The 25,353-nt window shown below is 33.7% G+C and overlaps 3 protein-coding genes across 3 annotated transcripts in view; 2 read left to right on the top strand and 1 right to left on the bottom strand.

The window, feature by feature from the left end:
* LOC113393642 (E3 ubiquitin-protein ligase RNF123-like) overlaps positions 1 to 25,026 on the top strand; it is a 53,836-nt gene extending 28,810 nt beyond the window's left edge. The window contains exons 28-35 of the mRNA XM_064219001.1: positions 15,298 to 15,435; positions 16,339 to 16,412; positions 17,062 to 17,201; positions 19,302 to 19,487; positions 21,010 to 21,180; positions 22,028 to 22,136; positions 24,284 to 24,476; positions 24,930 to 25,026. Coding sequence (XP_064075071.1) covers positions 15,298 to 15,435; positions 16,339 to 16,412; positions 17,062 to 17,201; positions 19,302 to 19,487; positions 21,010 to 21,180; positions 22,028 to 22,136; positions 24,284 to 24,476; positions 24,930 to 25,026 — 1,108 coding nt within the window. The remainder of the gene's footprint in view (positions 1 to 15,297; positions 15,436 to 16,338; positions 16,413 to 17,061; positions 17,202 to 19,301; positions 19,488 to 21,009; positions 21,181 to 22,027; positions 22,137 to 24,283; positions 24,477 to 24,929) is intronic.
* Eif2alpha (eukaryotic translation initiation factor 2 subunit alpha) overlaps positions 1 to 25,353 on the top strand; it is a 196,214-nt gene that overhangs the window by 145,238 nt on the left and 25,623 nt on the right. The window lies entirely within an intron of this gene.
* LOC113393643 (alkaline phosphatase-like) lies at positions 654 to 9,437 on the bottom strand. The gene is made up of 10 exons (XM_064218988.1): positions 9,214 to 9,437; positions 9,000 to 9,109; positions 6,464 to 6,666; positions 5,738 to 5,930; positions 5,139 to 5,302; positions 2,905 to 3,118; positions 2,548 to 2,681; positions 1,894 to 2,092; positions 1,395 to 1,628; positions 654 to 936 (listed from the first exon to the last, which is right to left on the bottom strand). The coding sequence occupies exons 1-10, from the start codon at positions 9,435 to 9,437 to the stop codon at positions 827 to 829; spliced, it is 1,785 nt and encodes a 594-aa protein (XP_064075058.1). The 3' UTR covers positions 654 to 826.

Below are 25,353 nucleotides of genomic sequence, written 5' to 3'. Positions count from 1 at the left end.
ATAATTGCTATATTTTATCAGGGGAGCTCTACTTATTTTAGATCATATTTGCCATCAGAGATTCTATTTTCTTCTATGATGTTATTTTTTTTTGTTAAATAGGCCACAGGGATGTTAAATAGTCACCGCTCATAGACATTGAAGCTGTAAGAAATATTAACCATCCCTTACAGAGCCAATGAGCCATCGACCTTGGGAACTAAGGTGTTATATCCCTTGTGCCTTTAGTTATACTGACTCACTCACCCTTCAAACCGAAACACAACAATACTAAGTATTGTTGCTTGGCGGCAGAATATCTGATGAGTGGATGGTACCTATCCAGACTGAATTGCACTAAACCCTATCCCCAAGTAAAAAGACCTTTCTCGCAGAACAGACTCACACTCGCGTGGTTTATATTTTAAAGAACATTATTACATAGTTTGGGAGAGCGGTGCAAGTTTTATCTTAAAATTTAATAGAAAACTTCCAATTTACAAAATACTTTATACTAAGTACAATTTATGATGGGGCGATCATATAATATCTTATAATATTATTTTCTGACACTAAAGACTGCACTAAATTTATTTTCAAATAGAATTAAAATGAAAACAACAATTCAATATTTAAGAAACTTTATTAAAGGACATCGTAAACATGGCGATAGGATCTACTTTTAGTCTATTAACCTCTCATTTGACATAATTATTTGAACCAAGATTCAAACAAAAACGTAAACCTAACCTAAAACCTGGTAACTTTTTGGTAAATATAAGGATTTTTTTTCAAAATGTTATCTACTACAGAACATCTAAATGGGAAGGTTATATTGATCGAACAGTTAGTTGTTCCGCCGTGGTCTGACGAAATCACCGATTTCAGCTGCGTACGACACCGCAGTGTAGACGTAGTGAGAGTCGTGAATGTTGTGGAATAAATGCGAGAATGGACCTGGAAAATAAATAAAATTTAGTTATTTATAAATATAAATAAGCGACAAGAAAACTCCTAAAACCATTAGCTGAGTCTCTGTCCGATTCTTGCCAGGTCTGGGTATTTTCTTTTGCGAACTTTTGGAAGTTGCTGGGCTGATGTTGAGGATAATGAAAGTCACTAACTGGTTCACGATTTATTAACAAGGCGGTACAATTATACGGACTGTGACGCACTGTTTTACATATGCAATGTTTCGACTTTTATACATGATATCAAAGAGTAAGAGATACACAGATGTGAAACATTTTAGTCATAGAACATGTCAGCTTTATCAATTGTTTACTTTAATACCTATGTGCATATACGGCACAACTTTGACTATCAACGAGTAAGTGTAATATTTCTATGTTAAAAATTTTTAATTATACTAGAACTATTAAGATGATCACATTTCTTGTCTTATTATATCTTACCTCTTGCATAAACAGTAACGTCGTTGCCACCGTGGCCGCTTTCATCGAGTGGTATCGCACCAATTTGTTCGTAGTTCTCGTCTTCGATATCGTCAGTGCTTGGATCTCTCCTCACAATCTGCTGGGTACCATCATTTCCGGTCTCGATGTCATAGTGGAAGGATCCCGGACCACCAACACTGTATGATAGTGTTGTGTAATTGCGATGGTCGTGGGGGGACGTCATAGCGATACCTGTCATAAAAGTTAATTTGATTGCTTAAACATAGTTGATATGTAACAAATGGTATTCAATTATTTAATAGACGTGTGATCTTTTTGATGAATTTAGAAATGAATGAACTATAAAAACTCGAATAGAATCAAATTTCGGCAATTGACAAACAAAATAATTCAATCTAATCTGTTAATATTTTAGTAACTATGTGTGAAAACACGACACAGGATTTTTTTATCAGATTTGTTTATTTATCATCGTTTCAGCTAATATTAACCTTACCAAATATGCTTTGTCCTCTCCTCTGGTAACCGTTAATATTTAGAGTGAAAGCATGATCACTGGTTACAATGATGAGTGTTTCTTCTTCGTTAGTCATCTCCATAGCCTTCATTACGGCCTGTTCGAATGCTAAGGTCTCCATGATGGCCTTCTTCGCACGGCCTCTGAAGTGGGCCATTGAGATGTTTCCACCTTCAACCTAGCAAACAAGCAATATTTAATAACAATTAGTAATATTATTAATAATATCTTTAATTATAAGGCTGTAAATATCGAGGTCCTAGGTTTAAAACACGACTTTGGCCCGTAAAACGTTTTTGGGGTTTTTGTCAAGATATTCTCAATAACAGCTCGGAGTTTTAAAGTTGATACTGTGTTTACTCGTGTGCCTCTGATAGCACATAAAGCAGTTCGTTCTGCCTGAACTCGCTCCGGCCGTATCAGAGTCGTTGTGTTTATAATTGATCTCGTGCTCAGTGTCCTGCATGTGTCTAACTTCAAGGAAATTCTGCCACATGTGTATACTACCAACCCGCATTGGAGCAGCGTGGTGGAATATGCTCCTAACCTTCTCCTCAAAGGGAGAGGAGGCCTTAGCCCAGCAGTGGGAAATTTACAGGCTGCTAATGTAATGTAATATTAAATGGTACTGACCATTAAGAAGAACCCTTTCTCATTTTTTCTTAGTACAGTGACAGCAGCTTCTACTAGTTGAGATAAAGAAGGAGTTCCATTAGGACCAGTGTCACGTTCGTGCTCGTATTTCAGATGAGTGTTTGCGAAGAGACCTGTAAAAAAATTAGGACTTCATCAATTCATTTATAAATATTCTATTTAATGTTCTACGAACTTTTTAAAACGAGTTTATTTTAAAAAAAAAGTTGGGTTATGAAATAATACTGTCGTATAAAGACTGTACATTAAGTTCCGAGCGTATTTTTTAAATTGGTTAACTGTGTGCATAATTTATTCAATAACTAAGCCAAGTACATGGTAGTTAATTGCATTCACCTAGAAGATAATCAGTATTGTTGAGGTTCAAACTGTTCAGTTCTAAATTGTTATTAACTACAGCTGCTCTTAGTCCTCTTCGCTGTTTGTCCAGCCTGTAGTCTTCGATGAGATTTCTTCCGTCCTCTCTGACGCAACCCCAAGAATCGATAGGATCCTCTGGGGTCTGGGTGACATCGGTAAGGAAGGCTTGACGACCACCGCCCAAAATTACCTATCAGATATTTAAAAAAAACTTTAGTTTAACGAGATTCAACTAACAAAGAGCTTGAAACATTATTTCGAATAATATTTGTACACAATTTAACTAAAATAATTTGTTTATGTAAGATTATTCACTCATGATATTCGGTAAACCAATTTCACATATAAAGTAAACAGCTAGAGAAGAACAAATATGCATCAGCATTAGACGTATGTATACAGCAGATGAAAACCAAACATTGGCGAACAGCGGAATAATACGCGCAAAACATTGCCGTATTTTTATTTAACATCGATAAAATACGTCCTCCAGACTTACTTTTAACAGGTCGAAATTATTGGCCACTAGAAGTAAACCCGACTTCGCTCGGGTGAAATAAATAAAACAAATACGGTTTATCATTTACTTTTCATAAACGTTGCGATCGCAACATCTTTTTTTCTATTTAAGTGGTGAAAATTAATCATTATCATTCTTTACTCATCTTTCTGAACGCACTCGAAAATGTCAAACATGGTCGCCCGTTGATATGTAATGTCATGTCATTGAATTTCATGGATTTAATATCGAAATATCTCCATTATACGAATTGTCTAACTTTATTATTTTGAACTATTCGAGTTTTAAGGCATCATTTACCAAAAGATTGTAAATACATATTCTTGTGTAAATATAACATGGGTTTTGTTAATTGGTTACACAACACGTGGAAAAAGAAAAAGTAAAAGGTTAGAACTTAAGTTGTTATAAATTAACTTTTCTTGTCCTGTGTTACAGATATTATTCCTATTGTTTAACAATTGTGTCGGCAATTTGGGCAGGGAACCTGATTAGGTACAAATAGTAAATTCATTACTAGGTTTGGGAATTTATATTTGGGTGCATTCGGAAGTATACATGACTGCCGAGAGCAAATATCAAAGGCACATTTGTAAAAAATACATTGGTAAAGAAGGCGTTTTATTCGATACAAGATTATATAGATGATAAAAAAGCGTGGAGTTAATGCTTGTTGACTTCCAGGCAGGATATATTACATACATATATAATTGTATTTAACTAACATGACTGTATTTTTAGATGTCGAAAAATAGTAACTACTGAGTTTCTTGCCGGTTCTTCTCGGTAGAATCTACATTCCGAACCGGTGGTCTCTTCAATGAGTATAGTTTGTTAAATGACAATTCAAAAGTGCTTTAATAAAGTATATTTTGATTCGTTTTGATTTGACAGCAGTGCTATTATCCAAGAATTCATTTCGTATCTCGCTTACGAAATGTTGAAAATTCTTCTATTATAATTATTATAATTGATGTCGCATATCACTTTACGATATTTTTTTTATTTAATAACTTCCATGGGCTCACAGCTGGCCGTGCCTTTTTTTACTTAATGTTTTTTTTTTGTTTGTGGCGGCTATTTTCTTATTAAGTAAACATCAGCAGATCTTCACTGGTGTTGGAGCTCGCCGTTCTCCTCGAATGACGTGGCCTACGCTGACTTAACTTTTTTTTTTAAATTTACAATATTTTTATTTAATTTTAATTTACAGTATGTATGTATTGATTAGTTTAGCTAGTTTCTGTTATTTAGCTTTCGCATTTTTAGGTGAGCTTCGAGTTTGTTCTTACATTATAGCTAAACCTATGCCAAGTACTATTTTCACCATAAGGCACATACGATCATACCTACCGGGGCTTCTAAAGGCAGATAAATTGGCTTGTACCATATTTTTTTCCTACCTTAGGTTGATATGGCCCAACTATTTAAAGACAAATGAGGAAGTAATGGGACTACTGTTTACTGGGTTATTTACTATCCAACGGGGCCTCATATTCTCATGTGCCCAAGAGCCATGGAATGAGCTAAGATGTCCCTGCGGATGCTGGTTAATACTTTCGCCGAAAATATTTTACATCTCTATTTCATTATGAAGTCAACTGGCTATCCATTATAGTAGGGAAAATAATCAGTTTTTTTTTAATTCAATTAATAATTAAAATTTGAGATATATGTATGTTTAACTCACATTAAGATCTCTGCCGGGAAAGTCCTCAATAAGTTGTCTAGCGGTGTCTTTGCAAGCACGTACAGATTCCGGCATTTTAGCTTCACACTCCCAATTGCGTTGGGCGCTGTGTGCATAAAGTGGGCCGGGAGTAGAATGTGTGATACGCATGTTCGTTACTAAACCTGCGATACAGATAAATGGTTACACCTTATTATTATAAAAGATATTATTTGAAGTGAAATGCTCAGAATATTACGGTCGTAGCTGATAATATATAAAGCCAATTTGTCGAATCGATTTTAATATTTAAAATGAGGAGGCAGACTGGCAAATGGCCACTTGTTGGTAAGTGGTCACCACCATCTATAGACATTGACAACAAATGAAAAAATCTAACCTTGGGAACAAAGATGTTATATCACTTGTACCTACCTGTAGTTAAATAACTTAAATTGGCTCATTCACCCTTCAAAATGGTTCACAATTATTTGTACTATTTGCTGAAGGAATTTATTATAAATGGGTGGCACCTATCCAGACGGGCTTGAACAAATACCACCAATGTTTTACCTATTTTTTGTCACGATGAGAAACTGATTACAATTGACTATACATACCTGCACTCTTTCCAGCCTTAAGAGCTATTGAGGCTAGTGATTCTAATCGTGCTTCAGGTCTCAAAGAGCCTGGACAATCCCAGAATCCAACCGAAGCGTCAACGCCAAATGTTCCGCGGTTTGCTTTGACACCACATAAGAGAGCCGTGGCGGTACTTGAGGAATCGGATACTGTCTGATCCGCTGAATATGTCTAAAAAGGGAAGGCGTTTAGGAGAAGGCATCCATATATGTTTTTTTTTTAAATATATACATTTATAGTAAATTTACAACACAACCACGGAAATTATACATTACGTCAATGTAAGTCTACCAAATCAGTCTCAAAATCGATATTCATAGAATTTTGTTTTAAATTATGCGTCTTATAAAAACAGAATCAACTTTAGAGGATCTAAAGCTATCAAGATTTATCAAAAAAAAAATGATAAAAATCAAATTCAAATTTATTAAATCTTAGTTAACATTGCTTTCAAATAAACTAATTGCAAAGTGTTTAGTAACCATTATGGTAATCTATGTGCTGTGATAAGCTGTGATGGCCCATTGGTGAAATTCAGAAAAGCACCACTGAATTTTCATGTGCTTAATTCGTGTTTATAACTCATCTCGTACTCAACGGTGAAGAAAAGCGTCGTGAGGAAACCTACATATGTCATGTCTGCATATGACTGAATTGGAGCAGCGTTTGTACCCTGTAATTTAACTTTTTTATGGTTATCTTACTTTTAGGAGCCCCATATGAGGGAATCTCTCGAATGCCAAGCGATTAGTCTCGCCTCCTTTGTAGATCCTGGCTGTCGTGATCGTGTTAGGTCCCATGCCGTCACCGATGAACAGGATCACATTCTTCGCCTTCCCATAGTTCTGTCTCACTCTAAGGGCTTCGTATAATTCATCTCTTGCTATGTTTTTCCAGAATTGCTGGTCTAAAGAACAAAAATATGTAAGAATTGTCTTAAAAACGGTTCAATGCAATTTATTTTGATATGTTTATTGTTTTATAGTGATACAAAAAATAGTCTTTTGTAGAATTTCAAAATGCTATCTGATTTCATGCACCAAAATCAAAAGGCATATTTTTATTAAATACTTAGAATTACTGTTTAAAAGTGAAGATCCTCTTCTTCTGTTATGGTGTATTTACTCTATTGTATTTAATTGACATTTTACATATTACATTAGCAGCCTGTAAAATTCCCACTGCTGGACTAAGGCCTCCTCTCCCTTTGAGGAGAAGCTTTGGAGTATATTCCACCACGCTGCTCCAATGTAAGTTGGTGGAATACACATGTGGCAGAATTTCGTTGAAATTAGACACATGCAGGTTTCCTCACAATGTTTTCAATCGTCTCTATACTGATATCTATCTTTTTATATTTGTCTTTAACATTAAAGCTCAACAAACATCTTACCTACTCTGATTGTTTTCGAAAATCGAGTTCCGAGAGGGAGTTGAATGAGAGAGAGTTAATGTGTTAATAAGTCAATTTTTCTAGAACTTATTTGTTGACATACAATTATATGACATAAAAATAAATTACATTAATATAAATGTATGTGAGTATTATGTATACATTTTTGTGTGATTAGACATTTTCTGTAAGAAGAAAGTCGAAACTCACCGCTGGGCATTACTTATGTTACGAAATTGCAATTCGCAAACGTTAATCGAAATTATTTTCTTTCGTTAAAGTACTATAAATCTAATTTCCCTTTAAATCTATTAATATTAACTGTAATCTTGTGTAATTGAAACTGTATAAATTGTTTATAAAAGACAAACGCTTCAAAATCAGTCATTAATGTCAGTCTTTCAAATGGTTATGGGTTTAATGATTTATTTGAAAGATTGGTATGAATTATTGGTGCATCTAATGCTATTTCGCCGAGACGGCTTAGTGGATAGTACACGTGGACTATAAACGAAGGTTGATCTAAACTCGTGGTCAGCGGTTTCGAAATCATTGCAAGGAAACCTTTACCGGATAAAGTTGTTCCGAATATGAATCTATCAACCTGGAGCAACGTTCCAAGCTAAAATATTCTACTTAAAAGAAGAGAAGGTCATTGCCCGATAGTAAGTCTATATTTACGGTCTTAAATATTATACAGAGATACGAATAACCTACAATTTTGGCAATATTTTATGAAATTATGACATCATGGCGTCTCGAAACGCCATATTCTGAATGTTGTCTTGAATTTGACGCAAATGTATGTACATATATATAGTTTTCATGGAATTCACCGCGACAAAAATCAGTAACGAGAACTTCATTGCCATTAATTTTAGTATTAAGTCGTTTTAAAGTGTAACTTAGTTGAGTATACATTTATTATTATTTAGATCGTCATTGTTTTGTGACTTTTTAAATATGTAATTCTACGTATAATATTTCATTTTCATTTAAAATATATATTTACTTGTCTATCTACCTAGTCATAAAACTTAACATCTGTAAAACTATATATTATGCAACTGAATTATTAATATTAGTATCACGCCTTTCTGCTAAACAAGCATATACATATTTTGTTAAGGACTGATCCATCTCTTTCTTTCATGAGTGCTTTGAAATTTGGCAGTATAAGACACAATGATTACACTCTAAATATATTTATAGACAAAGCCTGTTTTATTATCAGTACATTCAAAATCTGAACAAAACATTGAAATCAATGGGATGATCGACCCTTGATCACCAACGGATGAGTTTACTACCATAATTTGATCAACACTGTATCCATCCTACTTATATTATTAATGAAAAATGAGTTTGTTTAATTGTTTTGTTGCGTTTTAATTACTCAATCGATCGGCATTTCATTTAGGATAAACATTGTCAGGATGAGCCGAAATGGCCCAGTGGTTCGAACGCGTGCATCTTAACCGATGATTTCGGTATCAAACCCAGGTAAGCACCACTGAATTTTCTTGTGCTTAATTTGTGTTTATAATTCATCTCCTGCTCGGCGGTGAAGAAATACATCGTGAGGAAATAATGTATCTAATTTCAACGAAATTCTGCCACATGTGTATTCCACCAACGCGCATTGGAGCAGCGTGGTGGAATATGCCCCAAACCATTTCCTTAAAGGGAAAGGAGGGCTTAGCCCAGCAGTGGGAAATTTACAGGCTTTAAATGTTGTCAGGAAAGGCCATAAGATACCTAGCACACGCTGCAACCCACTCTCATTCGCGAACGAAGCTGCGGTTCATCATATGTCAAGAAATATTATGAATGTATTATTGGCTTACCAGTTCGTAAATTCTCCGCTTTAAACTCCTTAAACTCCGGCACAGTGCCGGCTGACGCCAGGAAAACACAGGATACGAGGGCAACAATGGTTCGCATCTTTGTAGCCTTTCTTACAAATGCAAAGATCGTTGAAATGCAAACAAATTTATAGTAATCGTTATCTTTAGATAACAGTCCTATTGCTAGAATAATTTTATATAAAATCGCACTTACTTGGTAGTCTTTGGCTGCATCGGTCTCAACTTAGCACAAGCTAAGAAGCTATCGGAATGTCTAGTATCAAATATCACAACATAAAGATTCCTCTTCGTGGCTTCCATGTCACTTCTCAAGATATTCAAAACTTCATCCTCGTATAACTTCTTCAATTTCTTCTCTGTCGCATCAGTCGCCACTTTAATGAGACGTAACCGGCTATCCAGGTCACCAACACTCATGCCCTCGCCGCTGTTCTCAGGATTGAATACTAATTGAAGAACATAGCAATCATCTTCATGACTGCTAGCTAGAACCTACAGTCACCCAACTTACAAGTAATTTTATCTGACTTCAATAGTCTACAGTGGAGAGTAATGCATTTTTGATATATGCAGGGTTATTACAGTGCGTTGGGGTGAGATCGTATTGATCGAATTTCCGACAGATTCGAGCACCTTGTTCTTCAGCCAATACTGACTAATAAAACTTACATTGACTTGAGGACAATATATTAAAATGGGTGGTACTTTGATTTTAAATAAAACATTTTTTATTTTTTTCACTCAGGTTGTACTCTGCTACCGTGCAAAGCATAGAGCCAAAATCGTCGTCAAAATATAGCTATAAAGTAATTTTACAATAGTAATAGTAAATACTTAATTATATAAATTAAATCTTCGCTATGTCGTATTTTAACAGATTTGAAATTTTAGGCTTCAATTTAGTATTAGATTTTAGTTCATAATAAAAAGCTGTCAGTCTTGACTTCGTGCGGTTAAAATAAGAGTTTTATTTGCTTCCCAATCGCAGTACCACTTACCGGGTCCAGTCTAAGCCGTTCTGGATTAGGCCTCAAATACGCACGAAAAAAAAAAAAATTTTTTATAATATCGGTAGGCGGACGAGCAAATGGGCCACCTGATGGTACGTGATCACCACCGCCCACAGAAAATGGCGCTGTAAGAAATATTAACCATTCCTTACATCACCAATGCGTCACCAACCTTGGGAACTACGATGTTACGTCCCTTGTGCCTGTAGTTACACTGGCTAACTCACCCTTCAAACCGGAACACAACAATACTGAGTACTGCTGTTTGGCGGTAGAATATCTTATGAGTGGGCGGTACCTACCCAGACGGGCTTGCACAAAGCCACCATAGAATACCACCAAGAAGAATCGAAATAGTTCCAAAAATGTTATAATAGTTTCTAAGTTATTGTCTAAAGTTATAGGTCTGATATTTAAAAATTGTGATAATTAACCCTGTGGGTGGAACGATCTATCTCTGTGTATGTTATGTATATAATTTGTAAATGTACGTGTAACGTATTTTCTTATGAATGAATTTTTTTTTTAATCTTTTGAGACCAACGCGTCAAAGCGTTAGCTTTTACAATTTCCTGATCTGATTTACTAATATTTTAGACGTGATACTTTTCGTGTTAACCGAGGCACCGCTCACCACCACTAATCCCTAATGGATTAGGTTAAAATTCTATATTTATCATTTGCACGTCAACCTTCATGCTAATATATAAAAAACTTGATTTACCTTATAAACAGTAGCAAATGGCCTATTTTTCAATCAAGCTATTTAATATTAGGTTATATAATATATTTATATAATAAGTATATAGTAATTAGTAGTAGTATAATGTATATGTACTTGACAATTTAGCCTAAGCAGGGAATCAATTCGCAACCTATGACGTAAGGACCGTCACAATGATCACAGCGATAAGGTCAAGTCAGATGGTCGTTATCTTTGAACGGAACTGTTCCAAATTCAATAAATAAATATTTCAATCAACACTCGTCGAGATAATGTTAATTGATTAAAATATTACCGATTTTCGTTTGATAATTCATTAATATCTCATTTGCAACATTAATCTCTTTTATTACATTTATTATTGGATAGGTTTCGTGTTTCAACTTTTTTTTTTTCTTTTCTTTTGAATAAGATCACATCGTTTATTCCAGAGTTCGAGAATATACGTTCTATATTCAAAATGAAAGGGAAAATATTTTTTTCTTTTTTATAATCTGCCTATTTAGGCTGGCAATGGACACTTGATGGTAAGCTGTTACCATCTCCCATTGTCCATTTCTGTAAGAGGTATTAACGATCATTACATTCTGCCCGACCGACCGACCTTGGGAACTAAAATATTATGACTCACAGGTCAAGAAAGATCACAACAATACTAATTATAAGTAAGTAAATATTCGGTGGTTGAATATCAATCAATCAAAATATACTTTATTCAAATTTTGGCTTTTATAAGCATATTTGAATCTTAGAATATAGATTCCACCAAAAAGAACCGACAAGAAACTCAATAGTTAGTTGAAACTCAGTAGTGTTATGTGATGGATCCCAGTCGCTGGGTTGGACATAAAATATATGCTATATAAATTCCAGAGTTTGAACAATCTATGATATTCTAAATATAAATATTTATAAAATTGCCTTTTATTATCTTTGGAAGTAAAATTAAAGTGGACTTTAAACCTAAGTGAGATATTGTTGTATTAGAAATAGAGATATATTAATCAAGAACTGTTAGTTGTGTACAATATAGCTGTGCTATTAGAAAAACGCATGGATTACGTAAATCGAAGGTTTGTTTATATTCATTTCTTCTTCCATATGGCCAGATTATATGTTCAAACTGCTTTTTCTATAAATAATGCAATTAATCTGACAAATGATTTATTTATAAACACGTTAATTAGTAAATCAACACAAGGTATAAATGATTTGGAATCTCCCGTAAATAGAAATAATTATATCGGTTAGGTTGGAACTTGGAACACAATTTTTTCATAACTACAACATTCAATACAATTGCAATATAAAACATTTGAAAATGAAATGTTTGTAAATAAACCACTCATCAGGTATTCTACCGCCAAACAGGAGTACTCAGTATTGTTATGTTCCGGTTTGAAGGGTGTGACCCAGTGTAATCACAGGCACAAGGGACATAACATCTTAGTTCCCAAGGTTGGTGGCGCATTGGTGATGTAAGGAATGGTTAATATTTCTTACAATTTCTATGGGCGGTGGTGAGCACTTACCATCAGGTGGCCGTCATTGGCTCGTCCGCCTACCGATATCATAAAAAAAAAATATTTTTTAGCATTCATTTTTTTTTACATTTTTTAATATAATTAATTTCTAATGTTAATTATTCTCTCTAATTATAATTTGTAATCTTTTAAGATAAATATGGACTTGAATATACACGATCTATTGTATATTATATAAAATAGTTGAATGTATGTTTTATTTTTTTAATTTATTTACTGGTTTTCTTTAATTATACATAATTTCAATAAACTATATACAGAGTCATTGGTAATTTGACGTATTCCCGTTAGGTGGTAATAGGGGTTACTATTTGCCATAACTTTAACCCCCATATGCACAAAAGTGAACCATTTTTGAGTTATCGCGTTTTTTAGCTTTTTTCAAAATAAGTCGAAAATGCAACTTCAAATATTTATTTTAAAAAATCTAATTTTTTCTTGTGATTTATAAAAACGATTAAACACTGGTTGATTATCGATATTAAAACAATATTTATCGGTCCAAATTTAAAAATGCGAGACGAAAAACGTTATTATTTTTATTTTATTTTTTTCAACAAGAATGCCTTAAAAACAAAAAAAGATCGTTATGATAGTTGTTCTGCAGATCATTTTAAAAAGGTTACCGTTTTATTAGCTCTCCAAAAATGTATAACAACTATAGGGACTTATTTCAAAGCAACCGAAATAAAATGACCACAAAAGACACTGGTGGAAATTCATATTCGAACATGAACGAATTCTGATCGCTGTTATATACATATTATAAAAACCTAAAATAATTACTGCCTCGTTTGTCTTGTGGCTAATAAGGACGCAGATCTCGATGTCATGAGTTCAAAGCCCCGGCCGATAAAAACTTATTGAGACTTATGATTATCAGTAACTGCGCGGAGTGTGGAAGTCGGAAGTGTTTACACTGCCGTGCCAAGGAAAATACGTAAAGCCGTTGGTCCTGCGCCTCTTTCCGATCGTGTCGGATATGCCGTCCCATCGGGTGTGGGCCAAGACATTTTTACCTTGCCGTTTCATAAATTTAAATCATTCGTAAAAATACATTGGTAAGGAAGGCATATTATTCAATACAAGAGTATACAGATGATAAAAAAGCGTGGAGTTAATACTTGTTGACTTCCAGGCAGGATATATTACATACATATATAATTGAATTTAACTAACATTACTGTATTTTTACATGTTGAAAAAGAGTAACTACTGAGTTTCTTGGCGGTTCTTTTCGGTAGAATCTACATTCCGAGCCGGTGGTACTTCACTTATACTTTGTTAAATGACGATTCAGAAGTGCTTGTAAAAGCCTGCTTGAATAAAGTATATTTTTAATTTTGATTGAGAGTGGGCTAGAGAGTGAACTATTTCATTAACAATTTGATGTTTTTAAATTCGTTTTTTTTAAGAAGATATTTAATAAAAGAACAGATGTTCAGTGCAATTATGCAAGGATGATAACGTCAATGTGCGGTTATCAAGTCACTCTAATTAAGTTTATTAATTAAATGAAAAGTTATTGCTGATTATCAGATTATAAGATTAGTGAGGGAATAGATTAGAAAGGGAAAGAAACCCTGAAGTTAAATTAATTTGATTTCTAAACGTATTTTACGAATCCCCTTATAAAATTTTATATGAAAGTGGGTCTAACCGTATGAGAAATTCTTTATTGAACGAGCTTCATTGTTGATTGCACTAACAAAGGATTTTTTAAAATTCACCTTCACCAGAGGTTAAATAGGGAATGATGTTTTGTATGGAAAATCGTCGTATCTGATATTAGAAATATATTAATCGGTATCTTGGTCTTTTTATTGAGTGAGTGTAGATTAAAGTTTTTTTTTTAATTAATCACTAAGGAATGAAATTTAGAATGAATGATGTTTATCTTAGGAATTTGAAGTTAAACAAAATGGGTCATTATTGTTCTTAATATATATATATTAGTGTTTTTGAAAATCCATCTCTATGGAAATCAAAATACTTTAAATCTGTATAATCAAATTGTCAGTTTCTTACCAATAACTTAAGTTCAACTGATTTGTAATGTCGTAATAAAAAATACTATCTGAATTATAAATGTAGTGTTGTATTTTATTTATGTTAGGGTAAATTCATAACTATATAGTAATTGATCTAAAGGCTTGTAAAAGGGATTTTAATTATAATGTGTAATTCATTTATTTTCATTATAAGTGACGAGATTTTAATCAGATGTGTCTTTAGGGAATTTGTTATAAATACTAGCTACTAATTGAACATTTTGAAAAAGTTTTCGTTGCTGTAATTAGCATTTTGTACGTGACAGTTTTTGGATAAAACTTTTATGCAAGAGCTTCATTTATAAATGTATATATAAATGAAGCTCTTTTACTCTTCATTTAATTCAATTTGCCCGTGGATTACATTAGAGATGTTACGCCAAAATATTATCTATTTCGACAGCACTTTGTTCTATGTCCATTCTAGAAATCCATCAATAGGAATATTGTCTATGGCTTAGTACAATGTAATGCTAATGGTACAATAAAACGTGGTCTTTAAAAGAAATATTTTTTATTCAGTTTGTAATAAATAATATTTGAAGCAAATAGCTTTTAATGTTGTTTCTCTGTGTTTGCAAAAAATATTTGTGATTATGATAAAAATGAATTTCTCTTAACAGATAAACAGCTTTGATTTTTGTCTCAATAGACAATATATTACATATATTAAAAATATATAACAGTAATTCAATGTATTTAAAAAATGATTATCAAAATTACTATCTAATAAAACGTATCTTACATCAAAGGGAGGTGTTTTATTTATCTTTATATAACCCATATATTATAGTGGGGAAAAGCCGAGAATTTCAACTTTTCTAACCGGCAATGATTTTGTTTTTTTGGTTTGTTCTTTAATCTATTAGTTTTATATATACCTTTATTGTTGCCTAGTGGAGCCGAGACGTGTAGTTAGTTGTTTATATAATATATCTATCAACACAGACAAATGTGCATGGTCGAAGAACTGGTACGTCCGTATCAAAATCGTGCTTGGGCTCAATCGAATTGGGTGCTGGTTCGCTTCTGGCACGGTTCAGGGTTCGGGTTTCGACATCGACAATGGCCACATTTGGCTGCCAGGTAACTTTCTTACATAAAAATACTTTATCGACATTTTACAAATACATTCCTTCATAATGTTATATTTGTGATATGATTTTACAATAAGGCCAGTAGATAAAAGATTGCGGGTTCAAAGCTGAGCAAGTACTTTTTTATTGTATAGGTAGGCGGACAGGTAAGCAACACAAAGTCACAACTGCCCATAGACATAAGACCTGTAAGTAATTTTAAACATTCCTTAAGTGGTTAATGCGCCTCCAAACTCGGGAACTAAATTTTTATGTCCATATGTAGTTACACTGGCTTACTGGCTCTTCAATCCGGTACACAACAACACTAAGTATTATGTTTGGCGGTAGAATATCTAGAGGTACCTACTCAGACGGGCTCGCACAAGGCCCCCAAGTCAATTCAATTGTTTTAATTCATCTTGTGCTCAGTGGCGAAGAAAACATTGTCTTCGCGAACCTATTAGAGCAGCGTGATTCCCTCTTTGACCAGCATTGTGAGATATCATTTAGCATAACTTTTGTAAAATGTCAAATTTTGGTCCACTTTAATTTACGCTGAGAAGTCTTAACTATTTTGAAATTAAAAAAATATATCTACTCTTTCGATAACGAATTGTTATAATTTAACAAAAAATTCAACATAATTGACATCAAATTCCTCGATTAAGATAATTGTCTGACTGTTTTGTGAGGTGAAGTGAAACACGGAAGTAAAATTCCTTTTGAATCAGAAACAATTTATTTTGTAAGAAGTAAAATGTTTTTTCATCTAAAAATTGAAACTATAAAACCTTTGTTGTCTATGGTTCCAGAAACAAACAATAAATAAATGAATCAGGTTTTCTTCATAATGGGATATAATGATATCTACTTTCAAGTGAAAATTTAATAAATTTCATGATAATTTTAGGTACGGTGACAGAGAACCAACGGTTAACAATTTGGGGGCAAAAGTCGACGCCGGATTAATGAGCCAATGTTTCGGTAAGATGTGAACTATTCAAATATAAACAAACATTAAATTTTGTATTTTTACAAGGTAGCAACCGACCAGACCACTCGGTCACGAGCAGAGATGGCCCAGTGGTTAGAAAGCTTGCATCTTAACCGATGATTGCGTGTTCAAACCCAGGCAAGCATCACTGAATTTTCATGTGCTTAATGTATGTTTATAATTCATCTCGTGCTCGGCGGTGATGGAAAACATCGTGAGAAAACCTGCATGTGTCTAATTTCATCGAAATTCTGCCACATGTGTATCCACCAACCCGCATTGGGGCTGCGTTGTAGAATATGCTCCAAACCTTCTCCTCATAAACCACCAATAGTGGGTACCATAAACAAAGAACTGCTGCACAAATGCGGCCCTCTCTCGCGTCCTGAAGAACCAATCTTGAGTTTTAAAATTTTCACTTATCTGTGTTTTTATAAGGTAGGCAAATGCCAACTGCATGATTTTGCAAATTCTTGTGTAACGATACAGCCTTTGCAAATTGCATGGTGAATTTGGCAACAGCTGTAATGTTATTCTAACGATATTTGTCATATTGTGATTCCAAACAAATAAAACTACAAACTCCTTAAAGATATGATTCAGTAGCACATCATTTTATTAAGTTGATTTTACTTTTAGGTCCGTGTCCATCGGAAGTAATACAAGGTCGTATCAGGGACTACTTGAACGATCACCAGAAAGAGGCTGCGCAATTTTTAAACTCGCTTCTCAGTCAGCTGAACTGGGCCTTCTCGGAGTTTTTCACTATGATGCAAGAAGTAAGAAAAAAATTACATCATATTTATATTGTGTCTTATATATTTTAGAAATATATTTATTATTGGACTGCCTGATGACTGACTGATCCCGCAGATTAGCGTACATATGTACCTGTACTCTTAAATGTCCTCCTCACAACAATCATTTTCAACGGAGAATAGTCAGCTAGATTATTCTCCGTTGTCAAATGATTATCGTGACCAAAATTGGTCAGGAGGAAATCATCATTTTCTTTACATAGAATTATTTGAAACAGTTTATTTATGATTGTATACTTTATGAATATTTTACTCAAAGAAGGTCATTGAGAATTATAATCATATGAAATAAATAGGGTCTCTTGGTAATGAAATATCTTCCGTCCGTCTTTAGTCCGACTTGGAGAAAATATTCTTGATAACTAATAAGCAAGTGTAACGCTTCCATACTTAATATAGATGTTGACTTTGATTAATATTGCTTAGAAAATGCGAATACAATTTGAAACGTTCTTTAAAACGTAAATAATTTACGTTACTATCACAGTTCCACAGCAACCTTAATTTCCCTATCTCCAATGTTCTCTCTGTATAATAGGGATATTAGTATAATGCTGTTTATACGTACACACACAACATTTTAACACACTTATACACTTCGTATAACAACATGCTTTTATACAAAGAACAACACTGCGAGTTTGTGTTTGCGTGAGTTACTTTAGCTACAGCCGGAAGGCCGAAACAAAAAAAAACTATTAAAAGTTAATTTAATTAATTAAAATTAATTTAACAATTAAACTTTAATGTACAATATACTCGGTGGAAGATTATTTCTAAATTTCAATTTAGCGTTCCCGGTAAATGCATATTATTGTTTGGTTCGAAATCGATGTCAGCTATCTTCGTGGAGTATATTGCGTAACTCATGTGTGGATGCGTGTGTCGGTGTGTGTCTGTGTGTTTTATGGTCTTTAAGCAAGTGTGTGTTATTTTACTATTATTACGGAAATACGTTAATAAAACGTTGAGCTGTAATGTACAAAATATTAAACATAAAATCATTTTCTATGCAATTGCCTGATGTTTCGAGAGCATACTCAACTAGTTTGCAATTTAGTCTAATTTACTTATGTCAGCGCTTTAAGCCTCGCAAACTTTGTAGTCTAGCCTCGTAACCTCTTCACCGTTCGAACTTTAAAATAACACAACGAGAGGACGATTCGATGGAAATTTACTTTTAATGAATTGGTCGAACTTTTGATTTTTTTTATGAATTATTATATACAAACGTAAGATTGATTTTATTTTTGCAATAAATTACTAAATGATAATTTACTAAAATTGTTTATGTCTCTCATGAATATTAAAAATAGTGGCTGATTGTATCCTCACCAAAAATTAACATCACTTTTCTGATATCAATTTCTTCGAGATATATTGAGTGAAAGAAACATTTAAGTTGATTCACACAAACATTAGCGCACGTGCTCGCACGTACTCATGCAGGTACGCACGAAGACGTGTCACTTGGTATTGCAAATTGAAAAACCGCCGTTCGATACTTTTTACTTATAAATTACACACTATTTTAGATAAATTTAAATTGAAGAACAAAATAGTTCGCTGTGAAACCAATGGTATTTGACGGTAATAATAAAATTTTGACGAAGTCTTTAATATTATCCAAATTTGATTTAGTTTTAAAGTCGTAGACTAATATTAATATACCCAATTTTTCATTATTCTATTTCTCATTTATGACGTACTTGCATAAACTAATAAATAAAATATAAAGTGGTCAAAAAAAGGATATTTGATATTTCAAAATTATATTATATTATGAAATTGATATGGAAAATTGTATATGTATTTTATTTAAATCTACTGCAATTACTTGTATTTTATATAAATATATATTATCTGTGTATTTATGCACACTGTCATCACAGTCACTGGCACATTAGTGACAGACATCACGAAAGCGCGGGAAAATAATATAGGTACAAAAATGGGCGCGCGTTGAAGTCGGTGTGTGTGCACGAGCTGATATTTAAATATAATATCTATTTAATCTTATTGATAAATCGACCTTACATGTGAACATTACATCCATTTCAGATGGATAGGGTACAAATAGACGCTCACTTAGAACCACGTCACATAAAGTTGTGCGCGACTTGCTTCGATCTCTACCACGGGCTCGCTCGAGCCTTGGAGATGACCCTTGCATTATCGCCGGAGCTTTTGACGAAGTCCGAATCCAGTGACAATCAAAACGAACTACTTTTGGGAAGAACGTGTCAGGTACGATTTTTTAGAAGTTAGTTTCACGAAGTTTTTGGGCTATTTGATGATTTATGATCACAAAAAATATAAAACATTCTCATTACCCGTGGGTAATAGAATGTTTTGTATACAAAAAGTACAGGTGCCACGCGTTCGGTTAGCCACCGGCAATGATAAAGTCTGAGACCTTCGATAAGGCACCCAAAAAAGACTTCAAAATGTTTTTAGGGAGAGATCAGATCGCCAGAACACTACTTGCACTCGGGCACTTTTGTTGTGTTTAAGGCATAGCTGATCCATAATGCCTGTAACTGTATTGACTCACTCAATCTTCAAACAGCAATACAAGGCAATAAATAAGATGCTAGATGGCCTTATAAGTGGTGGTAAGACAGGCTTGAAATCGACAGTAGATCCTCTTTTGTTCTTTGCATAAATTTTACAATTATCATCTCAATTACGAGCGAATATTAATAGTTTATCCTTTTTACGAACAACTTCCTAACTTTTCGGACTATTTTATTTATAATACTAAAATAAGGCTCGATTTTATTATCACAAAGTAAGCTGTACAAAGCAACATTCAGATAACAAAGAGCTAGTTTACCGACGGGGGCCGGTCGTTTTCACGAGCCATTGAAATCCGACAGCTCAGCCGAATTACTGACCCGCGCGCGCTCTAATCTTCTCTTGGCAGAGGAAACAATGTCGCAGCCAAAATTTTATTGAGGTTTTTTTCTCTTTTATTGCAAAAGTTCTTTTTATTCGTCTTCGAGTTAATGGAAAGATTCGCATCGCAGTTTGACCTGTTTAGATTTTTATCAAAAACAATAACAATCATTTTATGAAACTTTACAGAATTTTGCAGAATTGGCAAATAAGTTTGGTTGATAAGTAAAATAAATTGCTTCGTGAATAACACTTCGATTTATTCGATAAAATATAATGCCGAGATAATAAAAAAGAGTAAAATTAGGATTTGTTATATTTTCATGCTAAATATAATTTTGATTTATAATTTATTACTAATTTATAATAACGGCACAGCTAAGTAACTACCGAGTTTCTGATTGGGTCTTTACAGTGGAATCTGTCGTAGATTAAGCAAGCAATACAAGCTTTGCGATTCATTAATTTTATAAAATGTCGATTTAAAAGTACTATTGACAAACTATGAGTGACGCCACACGGACGTTGCCAGTTTTCTGCGTTGTCGCAACGCTCTAATTACAACGTATGGAGTGCCACAGGATCACAAAAGTCGCAACAAAATGCCGCCGCTACTACGAACGTCACAACATTCAGCGTGTGTGTCAATATAGTTAAATAAACGTGTTATGTAGTAAATCATTTTAACAGTATAAGTCACTCTTGCGTTACGCCTCCACCCGCTCCGCTTATCCCTGATCACCTTACTTAGTTACATGAATTCTCTGATGACGCATGCCATGGATATTTTTATGAATAAACCGGAAACTAAACGCTCAAACTTTGCAACGTACTCGTGTGGCCTCACTCTAAGAAGTTGTTCCATTTATAGATTCTAATGGCGGTTGTATCTCGGATTTGCGTTCGAGGTGGTGGTGCTGCTGGCTTCAGAAGACTCGTGGCTCGAGGTCTACCAGATACGGATCGAGTGCACTATTACGTCGCGTTAGCACCAGTGGCCGGGTGTCTGATTAGAATATTAGACCCAAAGTTGCCACAGGATGTAAGTTTTTATTTCCTGAATTTTGGATATAAGTATGTTTCATATATAGCTAGAAAGTTTAGTTAATCGTTATAGTTAATGGGTGGATTAATAAAGCAAGTCTCATGTCTCAGGTCCAAAAAATACTCTTCTAAATTTATCAGGATATTTTCATTTTGGTGATATGATATCTGTCATTTCTATTTAACCTGCATCATAAGTATTTAAAATTTTAAATCTTAATACGAAAAAAATAAAGTGAAATTTTTGACTTATATTTTTGGTCCCCTTGAACACCGCGTAATTAATTAAGCTTCTAATTCAGTCTTAAATAAGAGATGAAGTATTTGCTCATAAGTAGAAAATAATCTGCTTCATTGCAAGGTTAAGTTCTGACACTAATTGAGTTATCACTTAGCGCACTAGCACTAGGCTACTAAATTAAAACTGTACACCCTTAATTAACTATTTATTAAGTGTCTATCCATAGCACTTGTATTAACACAATCGTTAAAATCTAGGCAAGCGACTAAGCATTGGCGTAGCTAGATAGGAGCATGGGGTGAGCATTGCCCTGCCAAGGGAACAAAACCTTGGCTACGTCAATGCGACCCATCTGCTTAATTCGGCCAGATGCCGTCGTGAGCCAATCATAAGATAACCTCTTTTAGCAATATTCGAAGACTATTAAAAACAACGACAGTAAAATCATTTACTTATTATTTCTTTTAATACAATTATTACTTAATCAACACCAATTGTATTCACCGACGCCGCCACTTGGAGACAACTGAATATTTTTAGGTATACTCAGGCAAAGTATTTGGTATTTTAAGTAATATTTAAAAATATATTTTTCGCTTTTCAGCACCTGAGTAAAGTTACCAATTCACTGGTATCCGAGCCGCTGTTCCGCTTGGACGGGCTCGAGTTTATGTTGGAGAAAGATAAAAATAAAAATTTCTCCTTCTACAAATGTTCGTATAAATATATACTATTTTTTTAATCCTACTAATGGTCCTAATGTAAAAGGATGTTTGTATGAATGAATCTTCAATCACGCTCAGATGGAGGAGCAGATACAGCAATCTGCTGATTGGTATAGATGTCCATCATTTCATAACATATGACTTTTTTTACATCAGCTATCTGCCAGTGATAGTCCCGTGAAAATTGGTCCAGCCGTTCCACATATATATATATATATATAACAAACAGACAGACACAAAAATTGTAAAAAGTGTTATTTTGGAATATGTACCGTGTATACATACATATCCATGTAGTAAAAAGCGGTTATTTTAATATTACAAACAGACACTCTAATTTTATTATATAAAAGTGTTTAATACGATGATTATTCTGCCCAATGTCGGCCAATTCCCAAAGATTCTAGCCAACTGCCAATATGATCTGATGATCGCCATCATATTATATAGATATTATAATGCACAAGTATGTGCTCTAACACAGATGCACTGTCATAATCTCTTTGTAAATTATAAAAGTCTTATTAAACCTTTTTTAATTGTTTATATTTAGTTATAGTTTAATTTAACTTTGCCTATATTTTAGTACTTTTAATATTTTTGTCGATGCCAATATGTTACTTATAATTAAAAAGACGACGAAAAGAATTATTTACTAATATATATATTTAACATTAGGGCTAATTTCTGCTTGATTGGACTTAACGACCAAGCCAGTATCGCTTGCAAATTATTATAAATATATTTTATTAATATACCCAATGATAATGTATAGTGACTCATTTTATCAGCTAACATAATGTTAAAACAGTTAATTTATGACGATGCTGTAGGTCAGTTATAGGTAGACGCGAAGTGCCCAATTAGGTCAAGTTTAGTCGAAGGGCATGTTCCAACCCATTTTAATTTTCCAATATTTTTGTGATATCGTCACATAATAAAAGAACGACTTCAATAAAATTGTGATTGAATTGTTTTTTTTTAATAAATACATACATACGTTAGAGTACTTGCTATAATGTTAGTGATCCTAAAGATCTGGAGTCAAATCTCTACTCGCAAGTCTGGCAAAAGAGGTTGTAAGTTTTTTAGTTTGTGTTTAGAGCCCCGTGACTCAGGAAGCACGTGAATATGAATATGACTTGCGACTTAACTCTTTCCCACTGCAATATACATATTAAGAGCTCTTATGGTTGCGTATACACTATGTGTCCTTCACAATCGCCTCCAAAATTAATACTATACAAAAATCGCCCACAAATATTATACAGTGCTATCATTACATAGTATAAAATAAAGACGCTTAACGCTGTCTGTCTGTCCCTGTGTATGCTTTGACCTTTAAAATTACACAACGGATTTTGCTGTTTTTTTTTAATAAATAGATTGATTCAATTGTTTATATGTATAATACATGCACAATATAGTAGAAACATTGATAATTTTAGAGTGTTTTAAAGTGATGTCGTAAATAAACACAATTTTTTGCGCTTACAGTATTGTCACCTTAAAAAGCGCGATGGTTTATGTCTATCTCTTAGGGATAAACCACAATAACCAGTTCTTCACTTTTTACGAGAAATAATGGCTTATATTCGATTTTAAGCAATACAACGTTAATCCTTATCGAATTAAGTACCTTAAATACATTGTGAATTTAATATAGATCAATATGGCCGTTTACAGTATGTAATTTAAATGAATATTTTCGAAGATATTACAGATTTAAAACGCAGGGACATAGCGGGTTGTATTGCCTAATGACTAAAAAACTGTGAACGTTGTATATAAAGACATACTGTCGTATATTTAGTATCAGCATTGCACCCGTGCGAAGCCGGGGCGGGTCGCTAGTTATAAATAAGACAAATAACAAAACCTTGGTTTCTCACATCGGTTCTTCTAAGTATTTTTTTGTTCTACCAAATGCAATAACATTATACATACATATATATTAAAGGTTTAACAGACTTTTATATATGTAGTTATAATTTACAAAGAGATTATCCGTCGACGGACGTTGTTTGCAATGTTTTATAATAAAACCTTAACCGGAACGCGCTACATCTTCTGATACAAGTATTGACTTCTTGGTCTTCTCGTTTATTAAATATAGGTACCTTTGTTAATCACAGTCCCAGACGATGTGAGCGCACAAGAGCTAAATTCCCTGGAAAAGTTAGTCGAGAGATTACGAGCGGCTCGTGATGCCCAAATGACGACAAAGTCGCCGGGCTCTAGTGGGACACAGTCAGACCTACTCTGTACGATCTGCTATGCCAGACCTGCGGATACTGCATTTATGCCTTGCGGACATCACTCTTGCAGGTATTTTAAACTTTTTATTATTTTTAATAGCAAAATGCGGTGGGCATGGTCCCGTGTATAAAAATGTTCTATATTTCAATTTAGTCATGAAACAGTTTTTTTAATTATCTGTGAACTATAAAGTACTACGCGCGATTGTAGACAAATTGCACTGTTTTATTGTATTCTGCTGTCCTGATATTTTTGTGTTGAGTTTATATATTAAAAAGTTGAGTTTGTTCAATTTAAGTGCAACTAAATAATGATGAATTTGTGTTTATATGAAAATACTTAATTTTCCCATAGACAGAATAAACATTCTTTAGATATCTATCAGATTGGAATTAAATGTAGAACGTTTATTGAAATGTAACGAATTCGTATAACTTCAGTAAATGTACAGAGAACGGTCTCGAGTGGAAATTTTCGTATTTTCATTTCGCAGTAGTTCGCTTAGCACTTACGTTGTTTCAGGGCATGCATAATGCAACATCTCCTTAACAGTAAGCAGTGTTTCTTTTGTAAAGCTGAAATCGATACTGTTCGAGAAATTGAGCCTGTTACCGCCTAATTTAGATGAGTATTGAAGAATCTTTTGAAGACAGACGATCCATAGACAATTATGTTTTATGAAGAGTTTTTTTTTTTAAATGTTATTTATTTTATTACGACGTAATTTTTTATTTTATAAAGTCATCAATATATATTGAAATGAATTTTTGTTTTATTTTTGCAAATCTTACTATCGTTTAAAAAGTTTTCTCAAACCAGAGACTATTATGAAGTTGCGCTCCTCCACGTTAAATATTATTGGCGTGCATTAGTGTGAGTGAGTGACATCAATAATTTGAAGATGTGTGCGTGTGATGACTTAGAGTGCATACTTTGGAAGTAGATT

This window comes from Vanessa tameamea, chromosome 25, assembly GCF_037043105.1.
Source record: "Vanessa tameamea isolate UH-Manoa-2023 chromosome 25, ilVanTame1 primary haplotype, whole genome shotgun sequence".
NCBI classification, from domain to species: Eukaryota; Metazoa; Arthropoda; class Insecta; order Lepidoptera; family Nymphalidae; genus Vanessa; species Vanessa tameamea.
This window is presented reverse-complemented; position numbering and strand designations above follow the sequence as displayed.